The sequence below is a fragment of the Thalassophryne amazonica genome, chromosome 4 (assembly GCF_902500255.1).
Source record: "Thalassophryne amazonica chromosome 4, fThaAma1.1, whole genome shotgun sequence".
Taxonomy (NCBI): Eukaryota; Metazoa; Chordata; class Actinopteri; order Batrachoidiformes; family Batrachoididae; genus Thalassophryne; species Thalassophryne amazonica.
In genome coordinates this window covers 118,683,570-118,705,180 of record NC_047106.1, presented here as the reverse complement: position 1 = coordinate 118,705,180, position 21,611 = coordinate 118,683,570, and the positions used below count along the sequence as shown (strand labels likewise).

The 21,611-nt window shown below is 40.4% G+C and overlaps 1 protein-coding gene across 2 annotated transcripts in view; it reads left to right on the top strand.

The window, feature by feature from the left end:
- The first annotated feature begins 15,582 nt into the window (after positions 1-15,582).
- Positions 15,583-21,611, top strand: part of LOC117508667 (transcriptional coactivator YAP1-like) — a 51,130-nt gene continuing 45,101 nt past the window's right edge. Inside the window, exons 1-2 of one of the 2 annotated variants that reach the window (XM_034168477.1) lie at positions 15,583-15,603; positions 19,939-20,187. In XM_034168477.1, coding sequence (XP_034024368.1) covers positions 19,987-20,187 — 201 coding nt within the window. In that variant the 5' untranslated portion in view covers positions 15,583-15,603; positions 19,939-19,986. Of the gene's footprint in view, positions 15,604-19,404; positions 20,188-21,611 lie in introns of those variants that run through there. The other variant, XM_034168476.1, reaches the window with a different exon arrangement.

The window sequence follows — 21,611 nt, the reverse complement described above, 5'->3', positions numbered from 1 at the left end:
GCACTTTAATGCCACTTCTTGTTCCGACTCACCCGTGGTCACACATCACTTTAGACTTTGTAACCAGCCTTCCTCCCTCTAAGGGTCATACGGTGGTGTTGACAGTTGTGGATAGATTGTCTAAAATGGTACATTTTATTCACTTGCCTAGTCTTCTCTTGGCTAAGGAGACGGCAAGGTGATGCTTGCACAGGTGTGTAAGTGTATACGGGTTTCCCGCAAGATATTGTATCCGATCATGGCCACAATTTGTCTCAAACTTTTGGAGGGAGTTCTGCTGCCGCCTCCCGGGGTCACTATATTCCAGCTTACATCAGCTACCATCCACAGGCCAATGGGCAAATGAAACAGCATAATCAGGAGCTAAAAAAAAGGTCTCAGAATTCTCGCCTCTCAGCATCCTGCTTCATGTTCATCACAACTATCCTGGATATCTTGGATAGATTTGTTGTTGTATCAAAATGTTCGAAATAAACGTTTTCATTCATTCATTCATTCATTCATTTGCTTGCTCATTATAAGACACGCCTAATTTTTCAGATTTCTTTATTTTTAAAATGTATTTCTTTATTTTTTATTGTAACAAATGAATGGAGAAGACAAAACCTGATTGCGCACGGGCGAAGGGGAATGACAACACTACAGTGTAGTTATCAATTTCATTGTTTAAAACGATCACACCACATAAAGTTAAGGTCAGCGCTGCCTGGCTCCAAGCTCGAAGTCTGGAGAAAAAGGCGAGCAGCGCTTTCTTTGCGGATAGCGCTGTGGGCCACGGATCGTCTCGATAGACCAGCAATCTCGCAAGAAGCGGGATTTGTATTGATTATTATATAGTATAATCAGGAAAGTGTTATTTATGTAACATATGCATTGATTTGTATAATGGCACTGTTTATCATGTTGATCATCTTCATTTTATGTGGATTCCAGCGCTGGTTCATTTTGGTGTATAATTTATGCACACCTCTCGACCTGGTGTATATTTTCAAGCGCAGCGTACGCCAACAACCACATTGATAAATGCAAGTAGCGCAGCCGTTTTGGGCGTACACCCCATAGACGCTCAAATATCGCCGTACGCAACGTTGATAATGAGCCCATGACTTTTACAGTTGTTCGAGTCTTTAATCAAATAATAATGTTCCTCATCAAATTATAGTTGGACTCCTCATTTTAAACAGATCCTGGACATGTTGAGCAAAAGTTTATTTTAACTCATACATGATTTATATCATGACAGAATCAACCATGTCCCAGAATTTCAAAATACATAAACAACAGTGGGTTTGTTGGCTCATGATATGGATTATTACTGATAACTCTTATAGCTTTCTTTTGTCATGAAAAATATTGGATTTATACTTGTTTTACACATTTCCCCAAACCTCAATGCAATAGGTCATATCTAAGACAAGTAATGAATCAATAAACTACTAACGTTATAAACTTGTAAAAGACGTTTCAATATCAACGGGTTTTCTAACCTGATTAAATAAAAGTGAGTATTATTACAATCACACATATATTTTATTTACATGTATTGGTAACATTCACTTGGTGAACACAAACTTTTATTTTTCCAGAATAGAACACAGCTCTCTAAACATTTCCGCTGCAGGTGACTCACCCTCTTCTTCTTCTGCTCCCCACCGTTTTAACCCAACTTGGTACACTACTGGCACCAACTGTTTGGTGGGGAGCAATGCAAGCAGCTGCAGACAAAATTGAAGTAACACAAAACAAAACCACACAGACCTCCCACAATGCCAAACATGAGATATTCCATAATTCCATTTGTTAAAAGGACAGGCTGAGCTGGTGTCACAAACCGAATGATCCTCCCTAAAAATCGGTCTCTCTCTTTGCCTTCACTGTACATTGCGTCATTTCAGAACGTCAGCAGCAATTCACTGATTATTTCCTGGTTTCTGCTTAAACTGCACTTCAGTCATCAACTATCTCAGCGACAAATATCTGAAACTTTTGTACAACAATCATACACCTGGCAACATACACCTGTTTATCAACCAAATGTCACAGACAAAGTTACACGAATAACCAAAAACACATACTTATGGAAAGAAATGTTGTTTTCCCTTCTTCCTCGTTGTTTTATATGTGTATATATATTACAAGGTTGGGTAGGATTACTTTGAAAGAATACATGTGGATACATGTATGTATGTACATACATTTGGATTACTTGTAATCTGATTACTTTTGGATTACATTTCAAAGTAATCCTACCCAACCTTGTATATATACTGTATACGAGGTCTATTAGAAAAGTATCCGACCTTATTATTTTTTTCAAAAACCATATGGATTTGAATCACGTGTGATTACATCAGACATGCTTGAACCCTCATGGGCATGCGAGAGTTTTTTTCACGCCTGTTGGTTACGTCATTCGCCTGTGGGCAGTCTTTGAGTGAGGAGTCGTCCACCGTCTCGTCATTTTTTCATTGTTTAGGAAATGGCTCAGAGACTGCTGCTTTGTTTGATCAAAATTTTTTCAAAAACTGTAAGGCACAACTGAGTGGACACCATTCCATAAATTCAGCTGGTTTTCGGTAAATAATTTTAAACGGCTGATGAGAGATTTTGGTCTGGTAGTGTCGCTTTAAAGGCCGGCCCACGGCGCCTGACGGCGATCTGCGCTTCGAGGCGGTAGCATCTCGCTGTTTCAAGTTGAAAACTTCCACATTTCAGGCTCTGTTGACCCAGTAAGTCATCAGAGAACAGAGAACTTTCAGAAGAAGTCGGCATGAGGAGTTTATTCGGACATTCCATTGTTAACGGACATTTTGTAATGAAAGAACGTGCGGGCAGAGTCGCATGTCGGGCCGGACCCGACCGCGGGGGGGTCGTGACAGGAAAAACACCTCCATGTTGGAACCTTGACGGGCAAGTTGGAACATGCCCAAGCTGTTAAACAATTTCTGAGATACTCACTTGTTGTAAGCCATCAAAAGCCGCCTGAATTTTACAAATGGTTTTTAACATGGAGGTGTTTTTCCTGTCGCGGCGCACACAGATTCGTCGAGTCCTCACAGAAACAACTCGGCGAATTTGCGTGCACGTCTTTCATTACAAATGTCCTTAAACAGTGGAATGTCCGCATAAAGTCCTCATGCCGGCCTCTTCTGAATCTTCTCTGTTCTCATCACGATGTCCTGGGTAAATTAAGCCTTAAATTAGGATGTTTTCAGGTCGAAACAGGCCGACAATGGCGCCTGGAAGCGCTGTACGACGTCCCGCTCCGTGGGAAGTCCTTACAGCGACAGAAACACCCCATAATCTCTCATCAGCCGTTAAACTTTTCACCGAAAACCAGCTAAATTTCTCGAATAGTGTCCACTCAGATATTCCTCACAGGTCCAGAAAAAATTTTGATAAAGCAACGCGCACCGTCTCAAGCAGTGTGTGAAACAAAGGAATTCAGCCGAGAGGGCTGAACCACATGTCACTCAAGGCCTGCCCACAGGGAAATGACGTCACCGACATGCGTGAAAAAAATCACGCATGCGCACGAGGGTTCAAGCATGATTGGTGTAATCGCACGTCATTCAAAATCCATATAGTTAAAAAAAAAAAAGTGTCGGTTTCTTAGCTAATACACCTTGTATATACAGTTATATATATATATATATAAACATGCATGCACATATCTGGTAGTCCTGGCGCTTGTGCTTGCTAGTATAAATGATGCGCAGTAGGAACACAAGGGAAGCACTTCATAGAAGGAAACCAATGACAGATTGCAGGTAAAGTGTTTCCCTCTGTGTGTTGTCTGCTGTGCATCAATGATTTTTAGCACGCATGAGCATGATGAGTACCAGTTATATGCACCCCTATATAAAGTTGTATGAAAAAATTTGGGCACCCTTAATAATTTTCATGATTTTCCTTTATCAGTCATTGGTTGTCTGGATCAGAAATTTCAGTTAAATATATCATATAGCAGACGAACACATACATTTGGGCACCCTTGTCATTTTATTGATTTGAATACATTTAGCACTAATTATTGGAACACAAAATTGGTTTGGTAAGCTCACTGACCCTTGACCTCCTTACACAGGTGAATCTAATCATGAGAAAGGGTATTTATGGTGGCCATTTACAAATGTTAATCCTCTTTGCATCTCTTCTAATGAGTGGCAACATGGGAGGTTCAAAACAACTCTCAAATGACCTGAAAACAAAGATTGTTCAACATCATGGTTTAGGGGAAGGATACAAAAAGTTATCTCAGAGATTTCAGCTGTCAGTTTCCACGGTGAGGAACATAGTGAGGAAATGGAAGACCACAGGCACAGTACTAGCTAAGGCTCGAAGTGGCAGGCCAAGAAAAATCTCAGATAAGCTGAAGCGAAGGATGGTGAGAACAGTCATAGTCAACCCACAGACCTGCTCCAAAGACCTACAACATGATCTTGCTGCAGATCGTGTCTCTGTGCATCGTTCAACTATACAGCGCACTTTGCACAAGGGGATGCTGGATGAGAGAGTAATGCAGAGGAAGCCTTTTCTGCATACACGCCACAAACAGAGTCACTTGAGGTATGCTAAATCACATTTGGACAAGCCAGCTTCATTTTGGACTATGGTGCTGTGGACTGATGAACTAAAATTGAGTTATTTGGACATAACAAGGGGCGGCATGCATGGCTGAAAAAGAACACAGCATTCAAAGAAAAACTCTTGCTACCTACAGTAAAATTTGGAGGTGGTTCCATCATGCTGTGAGGCTATGTGGCCAGTGCAGGTACTGGGAATCTTGTTAAAGTTGAGGGTCCCATGGATTCCAGTCAATATCAACAGATTCTTGAGAACAATGTTCATGAATCAGGATCTTTCAACAAGACAAGCAGAATCCAGACTCTCGGTGGAAGCTATAGGAAGTGTTTAGAGACTTATTTCTGCAAAAAGAGGATCTACTCAGTGGTGTGCACAGTTCTGCTAATCGCTAGTTATCGAAGATAATGTTTTCATTATCGGATTAGCTTTCCTGATAACTATGAAAACCATTATCTGACTAATTATCTTCTGATAAGTTTCAGTCCGATAATTTTTACACCGCTAACGTATGTGGTATAAAAAGCTGAATAGCTACAAACATTTATAAAATTTAAAATCAGTTGAGTACCTACCTGTGGAATGTTTTGTAGCAGAAGTGTAGTTCTACCCTCCGTGAACAGAAGAAAACTAACTGACAGAAGAAGAAGAAGAAGAAGAAGAAGAAGACAAACTAATTTTGGACAAGTTATTTAAATTAACATTACGATTGAAGTTTTATAAAATGAAAATATCAGATATATGTTTTAGTTTTAAAGTAATGTGCTAATTTTGAAGGTTTTAGTGTGGAGATGCTGTGTCCAGGTGCATTATGGGTATCTCAGTACATTCACGACAGAAGAAATGCATTTGAGATGCTCTGATCAGGCTCCACATGGACAACAGCATTAACCTCTTTTTATATTGTGCCTAAAACTCTCGTGAATATATTCTCTGACTGAGTTTATAGACGTTGTTATTGCATTTGTGCTTGCATTTATTAAATTCCACGCATCTTAAATGTAGCAGACACAGATTATCTGGAATTTTGTTTTGGCAAGTTTTCACAGTCTCTACTGCCATCTACTGGCCAGTAGTGTTCATGGCAGTATTTGCTCTAAAGCTGGGCAGACACTGTACAATATTTTCAATCATTGTACTCAGCTCCAGCTCAAAGCGTATGACAAAACCGCATGGTGTAAAAGTTCAGAGCGCACGATTTATGTTCTCACACACATTGTACGTTCAAAAACCACACATCGGACTCGTGTTTCCACAAGCAAAATGTAAACAGAAGCGTTTTTTTTCCAAACTTTATTTACATTTCTTATTTTTACAAAAACTCTCAATGGGAGACATCAAGTTTAAAAAAAAAAAGACATTACAAGACTTTACGAGTTGAAGAAAGGGGGGAAAAGAAACAGAAGCTGCTCTCCCAAAGAGATGATCACTGTTTATGCTCTCTCTGGTGTTTGCACATGGACAGTGCGAGAGGTTGGACTCTTGTAGCGCTTCAGCAGCGGGATACACTCACGACGGCCGTCCTGAATATCAAACAGGTTTGATTTTCATCCAACCATACAATTGCTGATCAGGAGGTGGTTGTGAAATGTGGCTTATTACTCCATGTATACTACATGATGAAGGACGCAGGATTAACCTGAAACTTGGCGCGATCCAAAAAATTCTCGCACGAGTAAAAAATCAGCTGAAAAAGGGCCAAAACTCGCACAGTGTAACCCCAGCTTAAGCACTTAGCATCTGGCACCAGTAGATCATGGCAGTGTTCTATTTATTTTGACACCAAGTTGGTTTTTTTTTGAAAATGCCTTTTTTTTTTTTACAAATAAAAAATAGATTTTACAAAAGCACATTTTTCTGTAAACACCAACACATGACACACCTCACATTCACGTCTTGGTGTTTACATAGAATGAATGAGTCAACCAATCAGTGTTAGCGGAGGCACATTTTATGTTGTGTGGGCCGCTGAAGAGGAGGTACTGCTGGCCCACCACCACAAGATGGCGCCCTGCTTGAAGTGCGGCCTTCAAGCACGAGAGGGCGTCGGAGCAACCAGGAGTGACAGCTGTCACTCATCATCCATACCAGCTGTCACTCATCCACTACTCATCACCACCACCATAAAGGCCGGACTGCAACTCCACCTCCCCGCCGAGAAATCAGCTACCATTCAAGTAACTTTCTCTGCTGACTCAAATCATTGAGTGATAACCTGAACTTCTTTTACAGCCGTTATCCTGTGGTGTTCTGCCTTATCTGTGGGATTGGCGTTTGGTGTGATCAGCGACGGCTTCGCCTCACACCCCAAACCAAGATAAGTGGTTAAACAGGAGCTGCACGAGTGTGTGATTGGAGGTGGAGGTTCTCCCTCCTTTACTGAACACTGACTGAGTACTGAGTGTGCGAACTCACACTCATCTGGACTGTCTCTATTTTCTGCCAGCAGTACCGGGTCTGACTGCTGAAGACAGCGGCCACCTGGGGCGCAGGGCTTGGCGGCTCCGGTGTTCTTCAGCTCCGTTGGTGGTGGAAGCTGTGTGGGGATCCAGCTCTTCTCTCGCCAGGCGTCTTCTATCGTTGAGCCTGCCCACACGTCACCTGGTGTATGATTGACAGTCCACCATATTGTTATTGTCTGTATGTCGTTGTGCGATTCACAACATTAAATTGTTACTTTTGGCTTATCCATTGTCCGTTCATTACTGCCCCCTGTTGTGGGTCCGTGTCACGCCACTTTCACAACATTTTACCCATAATCCTTTTCTATCTGTCTTTTTGTTACAAAACTTCAGAATTAGTGCATTATTCAACATTAAAAGATATCTGTTATATTTTAACTTTGTACAAATGACAGAATTGACATTAATGGAGATATTCTATCAATATTAATTTTATTTATACACCAAACCATAAGTCAGCACTGCTTTATTTTCCAAGACCTCCACCTGCCGGTAGTGCTGTTATTGAGTAGAAAGTTGAGCTTTACTGCTATAAACTATGTAGTAAACAGGAGTAGAGAAGCTTGAATCTTCGACTGGACTGGGTTGCTTGACGCGAGAATGTTTTGCTTCAAATCGCAGAAGCTTCCTCAGCTAAATTTCTTGCTGTGGTAGTCTGACTTCTGTCTTGACTCTTGTAGAGAAGAATAAACAGAAGCCACAAAAGCTGGAGTTTTAAACCTAACCAGACCCCTCCTACCGAGAGGCAGACTGCTATTGGCTAGTGACTAAACAATAGCTCTAATTACCAACTATTGTGCTCTAGTTAGCACCCTCCTAATGACAGGGCAGCTGTCCATCCTAATGATGGGACAGACGCCTCTCCTGATGGCTCCCTTGACGACTCTCCTGATGACGTGAATGACTCATTACCATGAACAAAAGACTGAAACTGCTTTGACCTGAGTACCCCATTGTAAACAGGGGACAAAGCGTGTCTCAGACCCCCTCCCCAGTTAAGGCTGTGTTTCAACTGTTTCACAAAGAATGCCTCCTTGACCCCTCTCTCAAACCATTTCTTCTCTCTGGCTAAGATTTTAACTTCCTTGTCCTCAAACGGGTGGTTAGTGTCTTTAAGGTGGAGATGAACTGCAGACTGAGGTCCACTGGTGCCCTCTCTGCGGTGCTGGTATATATATAAACAGGAGCTTTCAACAGTGGGCAGGGCAGTCAAAGACACAAGTGCTGGCTCATTGTTTGGGTCTGTAGTCCCCTTTGATGATCCCAGAAGATTGTGGTGTTAAAACTCAAAATCAGCTTGTTAGTAGTTGCAAGTGTACTGGAGACAATACTGGAATTTGGTGGTTATCTGTGGCTTCCAATAAATTTTGTGGTGGTTTATCGGTTTAGCTTTATAAAAAAAAACTTTTTAGTTAGCTAATTACCTGTTATTGAAGCTAATTTTTTGGTTAGCTGTGCCCACCACTGGATCTACTAAATATTTATGCATTTTTTCTATTGGGGTGCCTAAATTTATGCACCTGCCTAATTTTGTTTAAAGAATTACTGCACACTTTCTGTAACCCTATAACTTCATTTCACTTCTCAAATATCACTGTGTTTGTCTGCTATATGATATATTTAACTGAAATTGCTGATCCAAACAACCATTGATTTATAAAGGAAAATCATGGAAATCATCAGGGGTGCCCAAACTTTTACATAGAACTGGGTGACTTTTACATACAACTGGGTGTGTGTGTGTGTGTGTGTGTGTGTGTGTGTGTGTGTGTGTGTGTGTGTGTGTGTGTGTATATATATATATATATATATATATATATATATATATATATATATATATATATATATATATATATATATATATGGCATGCAGGTTCAAGCTTGGCTGATGCAATCACACGTGATTCAAATGCATAAGGTTATTGCAAAAAATAAAAAGGTCTGATACTTTTCTAACAGACCTCATATATATATATATATATATATATATATATATATATATATATATATATATATATATATATATATATATATATATATATATATATACGGCATGCAGGTTCAAGCTTGGCTGATGCAATCACACGTGATTCAAATGCATAAGGTTATTGCAAAAAATAAAAAGGTCTGATACTTTTCTAACAGACCTCATATATATATATATATATATATATATATATATATATATATATATATACGGCATGCAGGTTCAAGCTCGGCTGATGCAATCACACGTGATTCAAATGCATAAGGTTATTGCAAAAAATAAAAAGGTCTGATACTTTTCTAACAGACCTCATATATATATATATATATATATATATATATATATATATATATATATATATATATATACTGTATATGATTTTTTTCTATTGATAAAATCAATAAAATATGACTGCATATATTCTTAATAATAATATATTGACATACAGACAGTTCACAGAAGACATTGATACCAATCAAAATTAGAAACAGTCCAGCAGGTAACAATATTCATCATGTCCATGACTAAATATACTAAAACAAATACATATACAAATACATATTATATATTTAGATTTTGTTGTGATTTGGCACTTTATAAGCTGATTAAATTGAAACTGAATTGAAATTGAACATTTTATTAAGTCTTAAAGTAAATAAATATGAAACTGGTCACTGGATCCTTAAACTTTGGACATAATAAACTCTACATGGTGGATCCTTGATCTCTGGACATAAATAGGAATAAATAAAATCTGTAGTTTTTGTCTAAAGCATTTCCTTTCAGACATTATTGGCATGAATGTCTTTCCATATATCTGAGCTGAGCTCTTACAGCTGCTGTGCTTCACTTCAGGATGTAATTTGTACAGAAATACAGCACGTTTCATTTTTGGAGGAAAAAAACGTTTTAGTCGATTGTAGTTTCTTGTCTGTATTACAGCGTTTGGAAAGAGGTGTCATTTTATTTAAAACGGCAATTCATTTTGACATTATTAAATCCGGCTGGACTCTTGACTCGGCAGAGAGCCGCGCAGTGTTTCGAGCTGTGTGAAAAGAACGGACGATTCTCGTTTCTTGACTGCAACAAGACAAGAGTCCCAGTTAGTGACTTTAATACACACAAACGTGACTCATGATATTTTAATGGCTTTGAGAGGGGTTAAGAAGCGGACTTACTGCTTCTGAAGAGCAGCGAATCAAAGAGCCACGAGCCATTGAATCGAAGCATTGCTTCATTGGTTCACGGCTTCAAAGTGGAGTCATGCTGCAGAAACAGTTGATTACAGAGCCGCTGCAGACCAAACCCTGAATATCCGACTTTATTTGTATGTCCGTATGACTCTGAAACTCGGAAAATCTGTATAATTTATGGACTATAGGTTGACATGAAAACCAAAGCTGTATTCACCGCGGGGACATGTTTGGCACTATTTGGGATTATTCAAGTTTTTGGGTTTTTTTTTACCGGTGACGAACAATGCGTAAAAAAATTTGACTGATGCAACTGCATCGGTCCAAACCGGTCTGGATCCAGGCCTGGCAAACTTAAAATGAGCTTCAACATGTTGTTTCTTCAGAGTCTTGTGTGGTAAGCGTGCACACAGGCCATGGCGTTTAAGTGTATTACTTACAGTATTGTTTTCTTTGAAACAACTGTTCAGTTGCTCTCCACAAGTGGTCCTTGGCTCTTGGACAACTCTTCTGACAATTTGTTTCACTCTCTTGTCAGAAACCTTGTGAGGAGCACCTGGTCGTTGAAATTATGTTTTTTTTACTGCCAGATTTTGGCCCCACAGTGCTCACTGGAGCATACAGCTTTTACCCATCATGAGCTGTTTCTTGTGTGTGGTAATGAGACCTTTGCCACACACAGTGTTTCTTGTGTGTATCAATGCACCTTGGGCAGCAATAGGGCAGCGTAGTCTCGTTTAAACCCCTGCGATATCGCAGGATTTGACCACATCTGGGGACAGCCGGCACAAGCACGGCAGAGAATCCCCAGGCGGAGTGTGGGAGTTTCGACACAAACCAATCAGCCCAGCTCAAACTAAAAACGTAAACTTAAAAGCATACTCGCTGTCAGTGGTGGGCACAGTACCACTAATCATTGAAGCTAATGTTTTCATTATCAGATTAGCTGTTCAAATTACTTTGAAAACCATCATCAGACCAATTATCTTCCGATAAACTTTGGTTTGATCATTTTTAGATCGCTAACATGTTTTTGCATGTGTAGTGAATAAAGCTTTAACAGTTAAAAACGTTTGTTAAGTCTGATATCAAAGATTTTAGTGCTTATCTGGTAAATGTTTTGTTGCAGATAAACAGTTCTACTCTCTGTAAACAGGCGAGCTGGTTTCAGGAGAAACCACTCTATTCTCTGCATTCTAAGAAGAACTGGTCACAAAATAATTGCTCTTGACACCATACTAACTTACCGGCAATATCACCCAAGTCATCCAGAGGCATACAGTTTTAACTTATGTTTAAAATTTTAACCAAACTAATTTCGGACATGTTATTTAAATTAACGTCACTTCTGAAGTTTTATAAAGTGAAAATATCAGCTATATATTTTAGTTATAAAGTATTGCACTAATTTTGAAGGTTTTAGTGTGGACATGCCTCGGCAGTGCCAGTGCATTATGGGTAAAAGTTTACGGCAGCAGAAATGCATTTGAGACGCTCTGATCAGGCTCCACATGGACAACAGCATTAAACTCTTTGTATATTGTGCCTAAAACTCTTGTGAATATATTCTGGTTTACAGATGTTGTTATTGTGTTTGTTTTATGTAAAAATACCAGAAGAAACTCAGGTTGCTTCTCCATTATTTTCAATTGGAATCACTGTGAGACTCAGATTATTTCTTTGGAATATTTGTTTTTGCAAGTTTTCATGGTCTCTACTGCAATCTACTGGCCAGTAGTGTTCATGGCAGTATTCACCCGAAATATTGAGATATCTCATAATCCTTTGTGCTCCAGAGAGTTGTTGCAGTCTCTTGCTGCAGCTAAAAAAAATGTACATTTTGGTTGTATAATGTTCATTTACAATTGTCATCATGGATTCTCTCTGCGCTGTTTAAACCGCAGCAACTCTGATGCAAAAAAACAAAAAAACAACAACAACAAAAAACTCTGGTGCGCGAAGGATTATGGGTTAGGGTCTGGGCGCCAGTAGATGGTAGTGTTCTATGCATTTTGACCCCAGTTATTTCAGACAGTTGTCTAATCACAGCTTGACTTTTGGCTTTTACAAATGGCTTGTTTTTTACATATGAATAAAATGGCAAATTTTACAAAAGCACATTTATATGTAAATACCAACACACACACATCATGTCACATTAACATGTTGGTTTTTACATACAATGAATGAGTCAACCAATCAGTGTTAGCGGAGCCTCATTTTACCCATAATCCCTTTGGCATCTGTCTGTGTTTGTTACAACACTTCAGAATTAGTGCATTATTTAAAATTAAAACATATGTGTTATATTATAACTTTGTACAAATAACAGAAATTACATTAATGGAGTTATTCTATCCGGATTAATTTGATTTTAAATCAAAACCATAAGTCAAACCTTAACTTACTTTTGTGTGTAGAGTTGCGTTTAACTCCTCTCAACTGCTTCACTGCTGCAAAATATGTAGTAAACAGGAGCTTCCAGCAGTGGGCAGGGCGCACAAAGACAGAAGTGCTGACTCATTGTTTGGGTTTGTGGTTACCTTTGACACTACCAGAAGTGATCGTGGTGTTAAAATTCAAAATCAACTTGTTAGTAGTTGCAAGTGTACCGGAGACAATACTGAAAGTTATCGGTTAGCTCTAGCTTCTGATAAGTTTTTGGGTGGTTTATCAGTTTAGCTTCATAAAAGATAACTTTTCAGTTAGCTGAATAGCTGTTATCGAAGCTAACTTTTTTGGTTAGCTGTGCCCACCACTGCTTGCTGTCACCAAGCAGACCTGCGAGTTGAAGATGTGCCGGTTTAAAATGGTTTCCACTGAAACCCTCATCCTCTGAATGGTTTGTACTGACACTCCCACACTCTGCCTGGGGATTAGTCTCTTCCCACAAACAGCAGCAGTTCTAATGAGAAAATGGTGTACTGTTTTGTTTTTGGCTGCAATCATGGAAGCAGTCGCAAAAAGTGTGTTTTTTCGGTTCCCAGTGGAGAAGGGAAGACAAGGCAAATTGGAGAGGTCATGTCAATAAATGTTACTGGTTAGTGTTGTCTGGTTAGCCTACACAGCTAACCAGGTTAGCCTACACAGCTAACCAGAGTACACACACACACAACCTGCACAACCGCCTCGACATATTTGAGCTCCGGGTCATAAACAAACCACAACACATGTCCACTTTCCACCGCATTGTCACATTTCTTTATTTTGTTTTCACTTTGTTTGCGTGTAATTTGCCCAAAAACTCAGAGAAAGTGCTGCGTTTCTGTCCCCGGAAGTAGAGAAATTACATTATATCCTTCATATATTACACCTTTCGCACACCCGCCCTCAAACAAGACTGTGCTGCCCAATTACAGCCTTTTTATAGGCCAACAGTTGGGGCTGAACCAGCCAATATTAATTTGTACTGCCAAGGGGCAGGACTGCTTTTTAATTACTGGTAAATTTCTGCTAGTGTCTTGGTCTTCCATACCTTTTTGCATCGCCCTTCATGTGTCCAATAATTTTTTTTTTTCCTGTGTCATTTCACATTATTACACATAACTTAATTTCTCTATTTATTTGTTTTGATGTCTTTATATGTGTGTATTACTTGGGTTGTTACTGCCATCTAGTGAAAATTTCATGTAAATAGCACATTCAGAAATATACTGACTGAGAAAAATGGTGATGTGTTCAATACTTATCGTACCCACTGTACATATGCTAATTGGCCACTTTATTAGGCACACCTGTTCAGTTGCTTGTTAACACAAACAGCTAATCAGCCAATCACATGGCAGCAACTCAATGCATTTAGGCATGTTGCCGTGGTGAACACGAATTGCTAAAGTACACATCAAGCTTCAGAATGGGGGGGGGGGGGAAACAGGATTCATGTGTTTTTGAACGTGGCAAGGTTATTGGTGCCAGACAGACTGATCTAAATATTTTAGAAACTGCTGATTGATTGGGATTTTCACACACAACCATCTCTAGTGGTCCAAAAAAGAGAATATATCCAGTGAGCAGTAGTTGAGTGGATGGAAATCCCATGTTGATGTCAGAGGAGAATGGGGAGACTGATTGAATGTCAGGTGTCTCAACTGAGAGAGTGCTGTCAACTCAGAACATGGCGCCTTTTGGTTCCAACTGTGCTGAACTATTGAATGAACCTTTAATGCACCTTGCTGAGTGCCGCTCTCACTGGACCGACATCTCTGCTATTTTGGCAGAGATGTTGTCCTTCGTCTTGTTATGATGATGATGAACATTGTTATGATGGCAGATGAAGGAGTCAAAGCAGAAAAGTGTCAAATCACAGCCTTTTGTGTCTGATTTAACAGGTGCACGTTCAGGCTGGTGGTCTCAGTCTGAGCACGGTGTGAAAAAAATAAATGGTTGGGCATTTAATCACAGAAATTACTCCGATCCCATTTTACTCAAATCGCCGAGTGTCAAAGCTGAACTTTAATTTGTACCTCTGCTACTGTGCACATCCAGACTACTCAGGGTTTTTAATGGAAATACATTGCGATCGGACAGGACATTTTATCCGATGTGAGATCCAGTGTACAAAATCCGTTATATACGGTGTTTACTTGTATTACATGGAAAACAATACAAAAACTTTGGGACTTTTTTGTCCGGCAACTGTGAATATCCGATTTATACGATGTCTGTTTAGGTGAGTTTTACTGTATATGGGACTGAATAATAAATTTACCTCTCATAGCTTTGACGATGAAGTCGCTTCCATCCCACACAGCTGACTTTATTTTCCCAAATGTTTCTTCTGTTCAGATCTGAAGGGAATCTGTAGATCTTGAAGCCCTCGTTGTGTCTATTTGTGCATCCAAATACACAGCAACCCGGCATTTTCAGTGAATAAATAAAATACTTGGAGTTCCATGCAGACAGATTAACAGCAAACGCTATTTTGAACCCATGATTGCACCATGAGTCATGTGACCGTTTTTTTTTCTTTTTTTTTTCCAACTAGTCATGTCGCCACTGTCTCAGTTAAGGCCCGCTAGTTGAATGGGGAATTGCATGATGCTGTCATGTCAGTACGGACCAACATCTCCGAGGAACACCTTGCTGAAACTAAGCCATGAAGAATTAAGGCAGTTCTTAAGGCAAAAGGGGTCCAACCCAGTGACTGTACACACACACACACACACCTATCTATCGATCTATCTGTCTGTCTATCTATCTGTCTGTCTGTCTGTCTGTCTGTCGTGCATCTGGAACGTATTCACAGTGCTTCAGTTTTTCCACATTTTGTTATGGTACAGACTTTTTCCAAAATGGAGTAAAGTCATTTTTTTTTCCTTCAAAATTCTACTCACAGCACCCTATAATGACATCATGAAAAAATATATATATTTTTTTATTTTTGCAAATTCATTAAAAATAAAAAACTAAGACATCACGTGTATATACGTATTCACACCCTTTGCTCAATACATTGTTGATGCACCTTTGGCAGCAATTACAGCCTCAAGTCTTCTTGAATATGATGCCACAAGCTTGGTGGACAGTTTTGCCCATTCCTCTTTGCAGCACCTCTCAACCTCCATCAGGTTGGATGTGGAGTATCGGTGCACAGATGTTCAATCGGATTTAGGTCTGGGCTCTGGCTGGACCACTCAAGGACATTCACAGAGTTGTCCTGAAGCCACTCCTTTGATATCTTGGCTGTGTGTTTAGGGTCATTGTCCTGCTGAAAGATGAACCGTCGGCCCAGCCTGACGTCAAGAGTGCTGTGGAGCAGGTTTTCATCCAGGATGTCTCTGTACATTGCTGCATTCATCTTTCCCTCAATCCTGACTTGTCTCCCAGTTCCTGGCACTTAAAAACATCCCCACAACATGATGATACCACCACCACCATGCTTCACTGTCGGGATGGTGACTGGTTTCCTCCAAACATGAGGCCTGGCATTCACACCAAAGCGTTCAAGCTTTGTCTAATCAGACCAGAAAATTTTGTTTCTCATGGTCTGAGAGTCCTTCAGGTGCCTTTTGGCAAACTCTAGCCCTGCCTGCCTTTTACTAAGGAGTGTCTTCCATCTGGCCACTCTACCATACAGGCCTGATTGGTGGATTACTGCAGAGATGGCTGACCTTCTGGAAGGTTCTCCTCTCTCCACAGAGAAATGCTGGAGCTCTGACAGATTGACCACTGGGTTGTTGGTCACCTCCCTGACTAAGGCCCCTTCTCCCCTGATCGTTCAGTTTAGAGGGGTGGCCAACTCTAGGAAGAGGCCAGGTGGATTCAAACTTCTTCCATTTACAGATGAAGGGGGCCACTGTGCTCACTGGGACCACTGTACCCTTTGTGCCTCAAAATAATCCTGTTTCTGAGGTCTACAGACAATTCCTTTTACTTCAGGCTTGATTTGTGCTCTGACGTGTACTGTCAACTGTGGGACCTTATATGTAGACAGGTGTGTGCCTTTCCAAATCATGTCCAATTAACTGAAATTACCCCAAGTGGAGGTATTAAGTTGTAGAAACCAATTAAGTTGTAGCAACATCTCAAGGATGATCAGTGGAAACAGGATGCACCTGAGCTCAATTTTGAACTTTATGACAAAGGCTGTGAATACTAATATTATGTACATGTGATTTCTTAGATTGTTATTTTTAATTTAAAAAAATCTAAAAACAAAACGAACTTTTTCACATTGTCATTATGGGGTATTGTGTGTAGAATTTTGAGGAAAAAAAATTTAATCAATTTTGTAAGGCTGTAACAAAATCTGGAAAAAGTGAAGTGCTGTGAATACTTTCTGGATGCACGGTATATATATATATATATATATATATATATATATATATACGAGGGCTGTCAATAAAGTAACGGTCCTTTTTATTTTTTTCAAAAACTATATGGATTTCATTCATATGTTTTTACGTCAGACATGCTTGAACCCTCGTGCGCATGCGTGAGTTTTTCCACGCCTGTCGGTGACGTCATTCGCCTGTGAGCACTCCTTGTGGGAGGAGTCGTCCAGCCCCTCGTCGGAATTCCTTTGTCTGAGAAGTTGCTGAGAGACTGGCGCGTTCTTTGATCAAAATTTTTTCTAAACCTGTGAGACACATCGAAGTGGACACGGTTCGAAAAATTAAGCTGGTTTTCAGTGAAAATTTTAACGGCTGATGAGAGATTTTGAGGTGATTCTGTCGCTTTAAGGACTTCCCACAGTGCGAGACGTTGCTCAGCGCTCTCAGCCGCCGCCGTCAGCCTGTTCAAGCTGAAAACCTCCACATTTCAGGCTCTATTGATCCAGGACGTCGTGAGAGAACAGAGAAGTTTCAGAAGAAGTCGGTTTCAGCATTTTATCCGGATATTCCACTGTTAAAGGAGATTTTTTAATGAAAGACGTGCGGACGGGTCAGCGCGACGGGACGCAGCCGCCGCGACGCTCCGCCACAGGAAAAACACCTCAATTTCTCATATACTCACTCCACTGAAAGCCATCAAAAGCCGCCTGGATTTTACAAATGGTTATCAACACGGAGGTGTTTTTCCTGTGCCGCCGCACCGCGTCGGCTGCGTCCCGACGCGCGGACCCGTCCGCACGTCTTTCATTAAAAAAATCTCCTTTAACAGCGGAATATCCGGATAAAATGCTGAAACCGACTTCTTCTGAAACTTCTCTGTTCTCTCACGACGTCCTGGATCAATAGAGCCTGAAATGTGGAGGTTTTCAGCTTGAACAGGCTGACGACGGCAGCTGAGAGCGCTGCGCGACGTCTCTCACCGTGGGAAGTCCTTAAAGTGACAGAATCACCTCAAAATCTCTCATCAGCCGTTAAAATTTTCACTGAAAACCAGCTTAATTTTTCGAACCGTGTCCACTTCGATGTGTCTCACAGGTTTAGAAAAAATTTTGATCAAACAACGCGCCAGTCTCTCAGTAACTTCTCAGACAAAGGAATTCTGACGAGGGGCTGGACAACTCCTCCCACAAGGAGTGCTCACAGGCGAATGACGTCACCGACAGGCGTGGAAAAACTCATGCATGCACACGAGGGTTCAAGCATGTCTGACGTAAAAACATATGAATGAAATCCATATAGTTTTTGAAAAAAATAAAAAGGACCATTACTTTATTGACAGCCCTCGTATATATATATATATATATATATATATATATATATATATATATATATATATATATATATATATATATATGTTCTCCACTCAGATTGCAATAGCCAATTGCAGATTAGCCTTTCTGTCCATAATTTACCTGTATTTCAGCATGCTTGGCGCCAGACAAGCAGGGTACTGACGTTTTAGAAGCATTCATATGCTGTTCACAAAAAAATTAATTGATCTAATTTGCTTGACTCTTCCTTGTTTGCTTAATTTGGGAGGGGGGTGGAGAACATAACAATTGATGGATGGCAAGTCCTCCAGCATAGAGAAATACTGGATGAAGAAAAGTTATATTGGACGAGGCGTAGCAATGGGACCAAAGGGATCCAAAAAGGCTAGGACCAAAAGTTATATTGGATCAGTTCCCACTGACCAGTAGCATTAGAGCTTACTGCCAACAGCTAGCCAATCAGAGCGTGGCATACAATTATTGATGAGATGACATCACTAATGACATAGCGGAGGTCAGGAACTTGCTGACAGACGCTGGTTGAAAAAATGGCAACAAACATGTCAACAACAGCAGAAAATCGTCTGCCAACGAGGTTTGCTGAGTTCACAGAGAAGGAACTGGTGGAAATATTGAATAAGGATGCCAAAAACACTAAGAAGGTAGACAAGCACGCTACTGATGTTTTAGAAGCATTCATATGCTGTTTACAATAAAATAAATTGATCTAATTTACTTGACTCTTTGTTGTTTGCTTTATTTGGGAGGGGTTGAGAACATAATTGATGGATGGCAAGTCGTCCAACATAGAGAAATATTGGATGAAGAAAAGTTATATTGGATGATGCGTGTCCAATATAACTTTTCTGAATCACCACATCCATTATTTGTATATATATATATATAAATGAAAAAGTCATGGGGAGACTGCTGAGACTAAATCCAGTTAGTTTTGTGTCTCACAAGAAGTTGTGAGAGTTAAATGTGGGCATAATATTCCAGTGGGAGAAGTAGCAGAAAGAAGAGTGGAGCCCCCTGCCGGCCGGGCAGTATACTGACTGTCCCTTTAAAGACTCCTGTCCCAGTAAATGTAAGCCCCGCCCCCAGGAGCCGCCGTCCCATGAGTCATAAAGTTTGATGTCCTGCCCAAAGTTCAGATCCGAGTGGAGCAAACTTTTTTTCCTTCTGCAAAGTGAGCTGCGGTGATTTGTTTTGAGAACTATGTCTCTTTTTTGCACAAACAACTTAGAGTTTGCTTAAATACAAACAGAGACCGTTTGAAGCTTTTTGCTCTTTCGTTCCTGCGGGGTTTTTTTTTTTTTTTTTTTTTTAAGTTGGGGCTGGACGACAACAGATTCCAACTGTGGAGTCGATATGCGCTTTGTTATATTCTCAAGTATGCCAGCAAGAAACGTCAGGAAAAGGCTGTCTTTCACCTCAGACTTCGACAGCTAACTGAGAAAACACAGCCAGAAAACTTTTAGAATGACTCCGGAGAATTTCCACTGACTGACCCGACGTCAAGAATTCCAGAATTCCTGCTGCGTGTGGAAAAATTCGGGATTGGCAACGGATTGCTTTTCCGTGAGTCACTGAACTTAACTTTTCTTTATTCGAACATAAAGTTGTCAGTCTGGTTTATTGGGGTGGTTAAAAATGGATCCGATCCAGCACACCCCTCCCGCCGGACACCAGATCGTCCACGTACGGGGGGACTCGAACACAGACCTGGAGGCGCTGTTCAACGCCGTGATGAACCCCAAAAACTCCACTGTTCCTCCGTCCGTGCCCATGAGACTGAGGAAGCTGCCGGACTCCTTCTTCAAACCTCCAGAACCAAAGTCTCACTCCAGACAAGTATGCCCGCCCTGTCTCCTGTGTCCTCTACCCGCAAACACACACTAGGCCTCCAAACACACACACACACACACACACACACACAGTTTATTACCGTGTACCTCACAAGCTGCTGGAATAAATCTGTTCCTCCAGACAATCAGTACAAACACACGCACGCGCGCGCGCACAGGGCGGCCTGCAGGGCCTCTGCAAAGAAAACTGTCAACCAGTTTTGTTTTGTTTTTTTTTAAACCTGAACACCAACAAAATCTGATAAGTTATACGTGGCTGATCATCCCCTTGAACATAGTTTGTGACGTTTGCAGCTTTGATCTTTGATCGCAGGTGAACATATGACGAAACGACAGTCACACTGCCTGCTGTTCTCAATGGATTTAATAAGGGAGTTGAATCGGTCCCGTTTAACACGCACGCAGCCCCCACAAGTTGTTGAGTTTCGCACATGCGCTGTTGCGACGGGCTGCTTTGTTGCCTGCACACACACACACACACACACACACACTGCAACTCATTAAAGTCTGACACACTAAAAGTGATTTCAAGTGTATGATATTGTGTCACTATATACTGTATATACAATGAGCACATCATCAAAATGCATGTTTTAAGTTTTATATGAAGTTTATCAAGTTTCATTTTATTTTAAGGCAGTGGCTATTCACACGGCCTCCGTGTCCATAACTCTCATTTCACTATTCGCACGGCAAGACTCTGGTGGTAAAACTTGGAACTACTTGTATAAACAAACATACTGCATTAAATGAGGGTCGGCCTTTTGCCACCAGAGTTTTGCCGTGCGAATAGTGAAATGAGAGTTATGGACACGGCCGAATTAAAAAAAAATCATCAAAATCGAAAAATATTAAAGCAGTTAAGACATCTTGAATGCAGTATGTTTGTTTGTACAAGTAGTTCGAAGTTTTTCCACCAGAGTCTTGCTGTGCGAATATACGTACCAGAGTCTTGCCATGCGAATAGTGAAATGTGGACACGGCCGAATAAAAAAAAAAATCATCCAAATCGAAAAATATTAAAGGAGTTATGACATCTTGAATGCAGTATGTTTGTTTATACAAGTAGTTCCAAGTTTGACCACCAGAGTCTTGCCGTGCGAATAGTGAAATGTGGACACGGCCGAATAAAAAAATCTAAATCGAAAATATTAAAGGAGTTATGACATCTTGAATGCAATATATACAAGTACTTCCAAGTTTTACCACCAGCGTCTTGCCGTGCGAATATACGTACCAGAGAGTCTTGCCATGCAAATAGCCAAATGAGGGTTATGGACACGGCCGCCGTGCGAATGGCCACGGCCTTATTTTAAACATTAATACAGGATTTTTAAAAAAAAATTATATTTCAAATGTAAATATCTCAGTAACTACATAGTCTAGGCAAATGAAACTAAACAGGCGTGA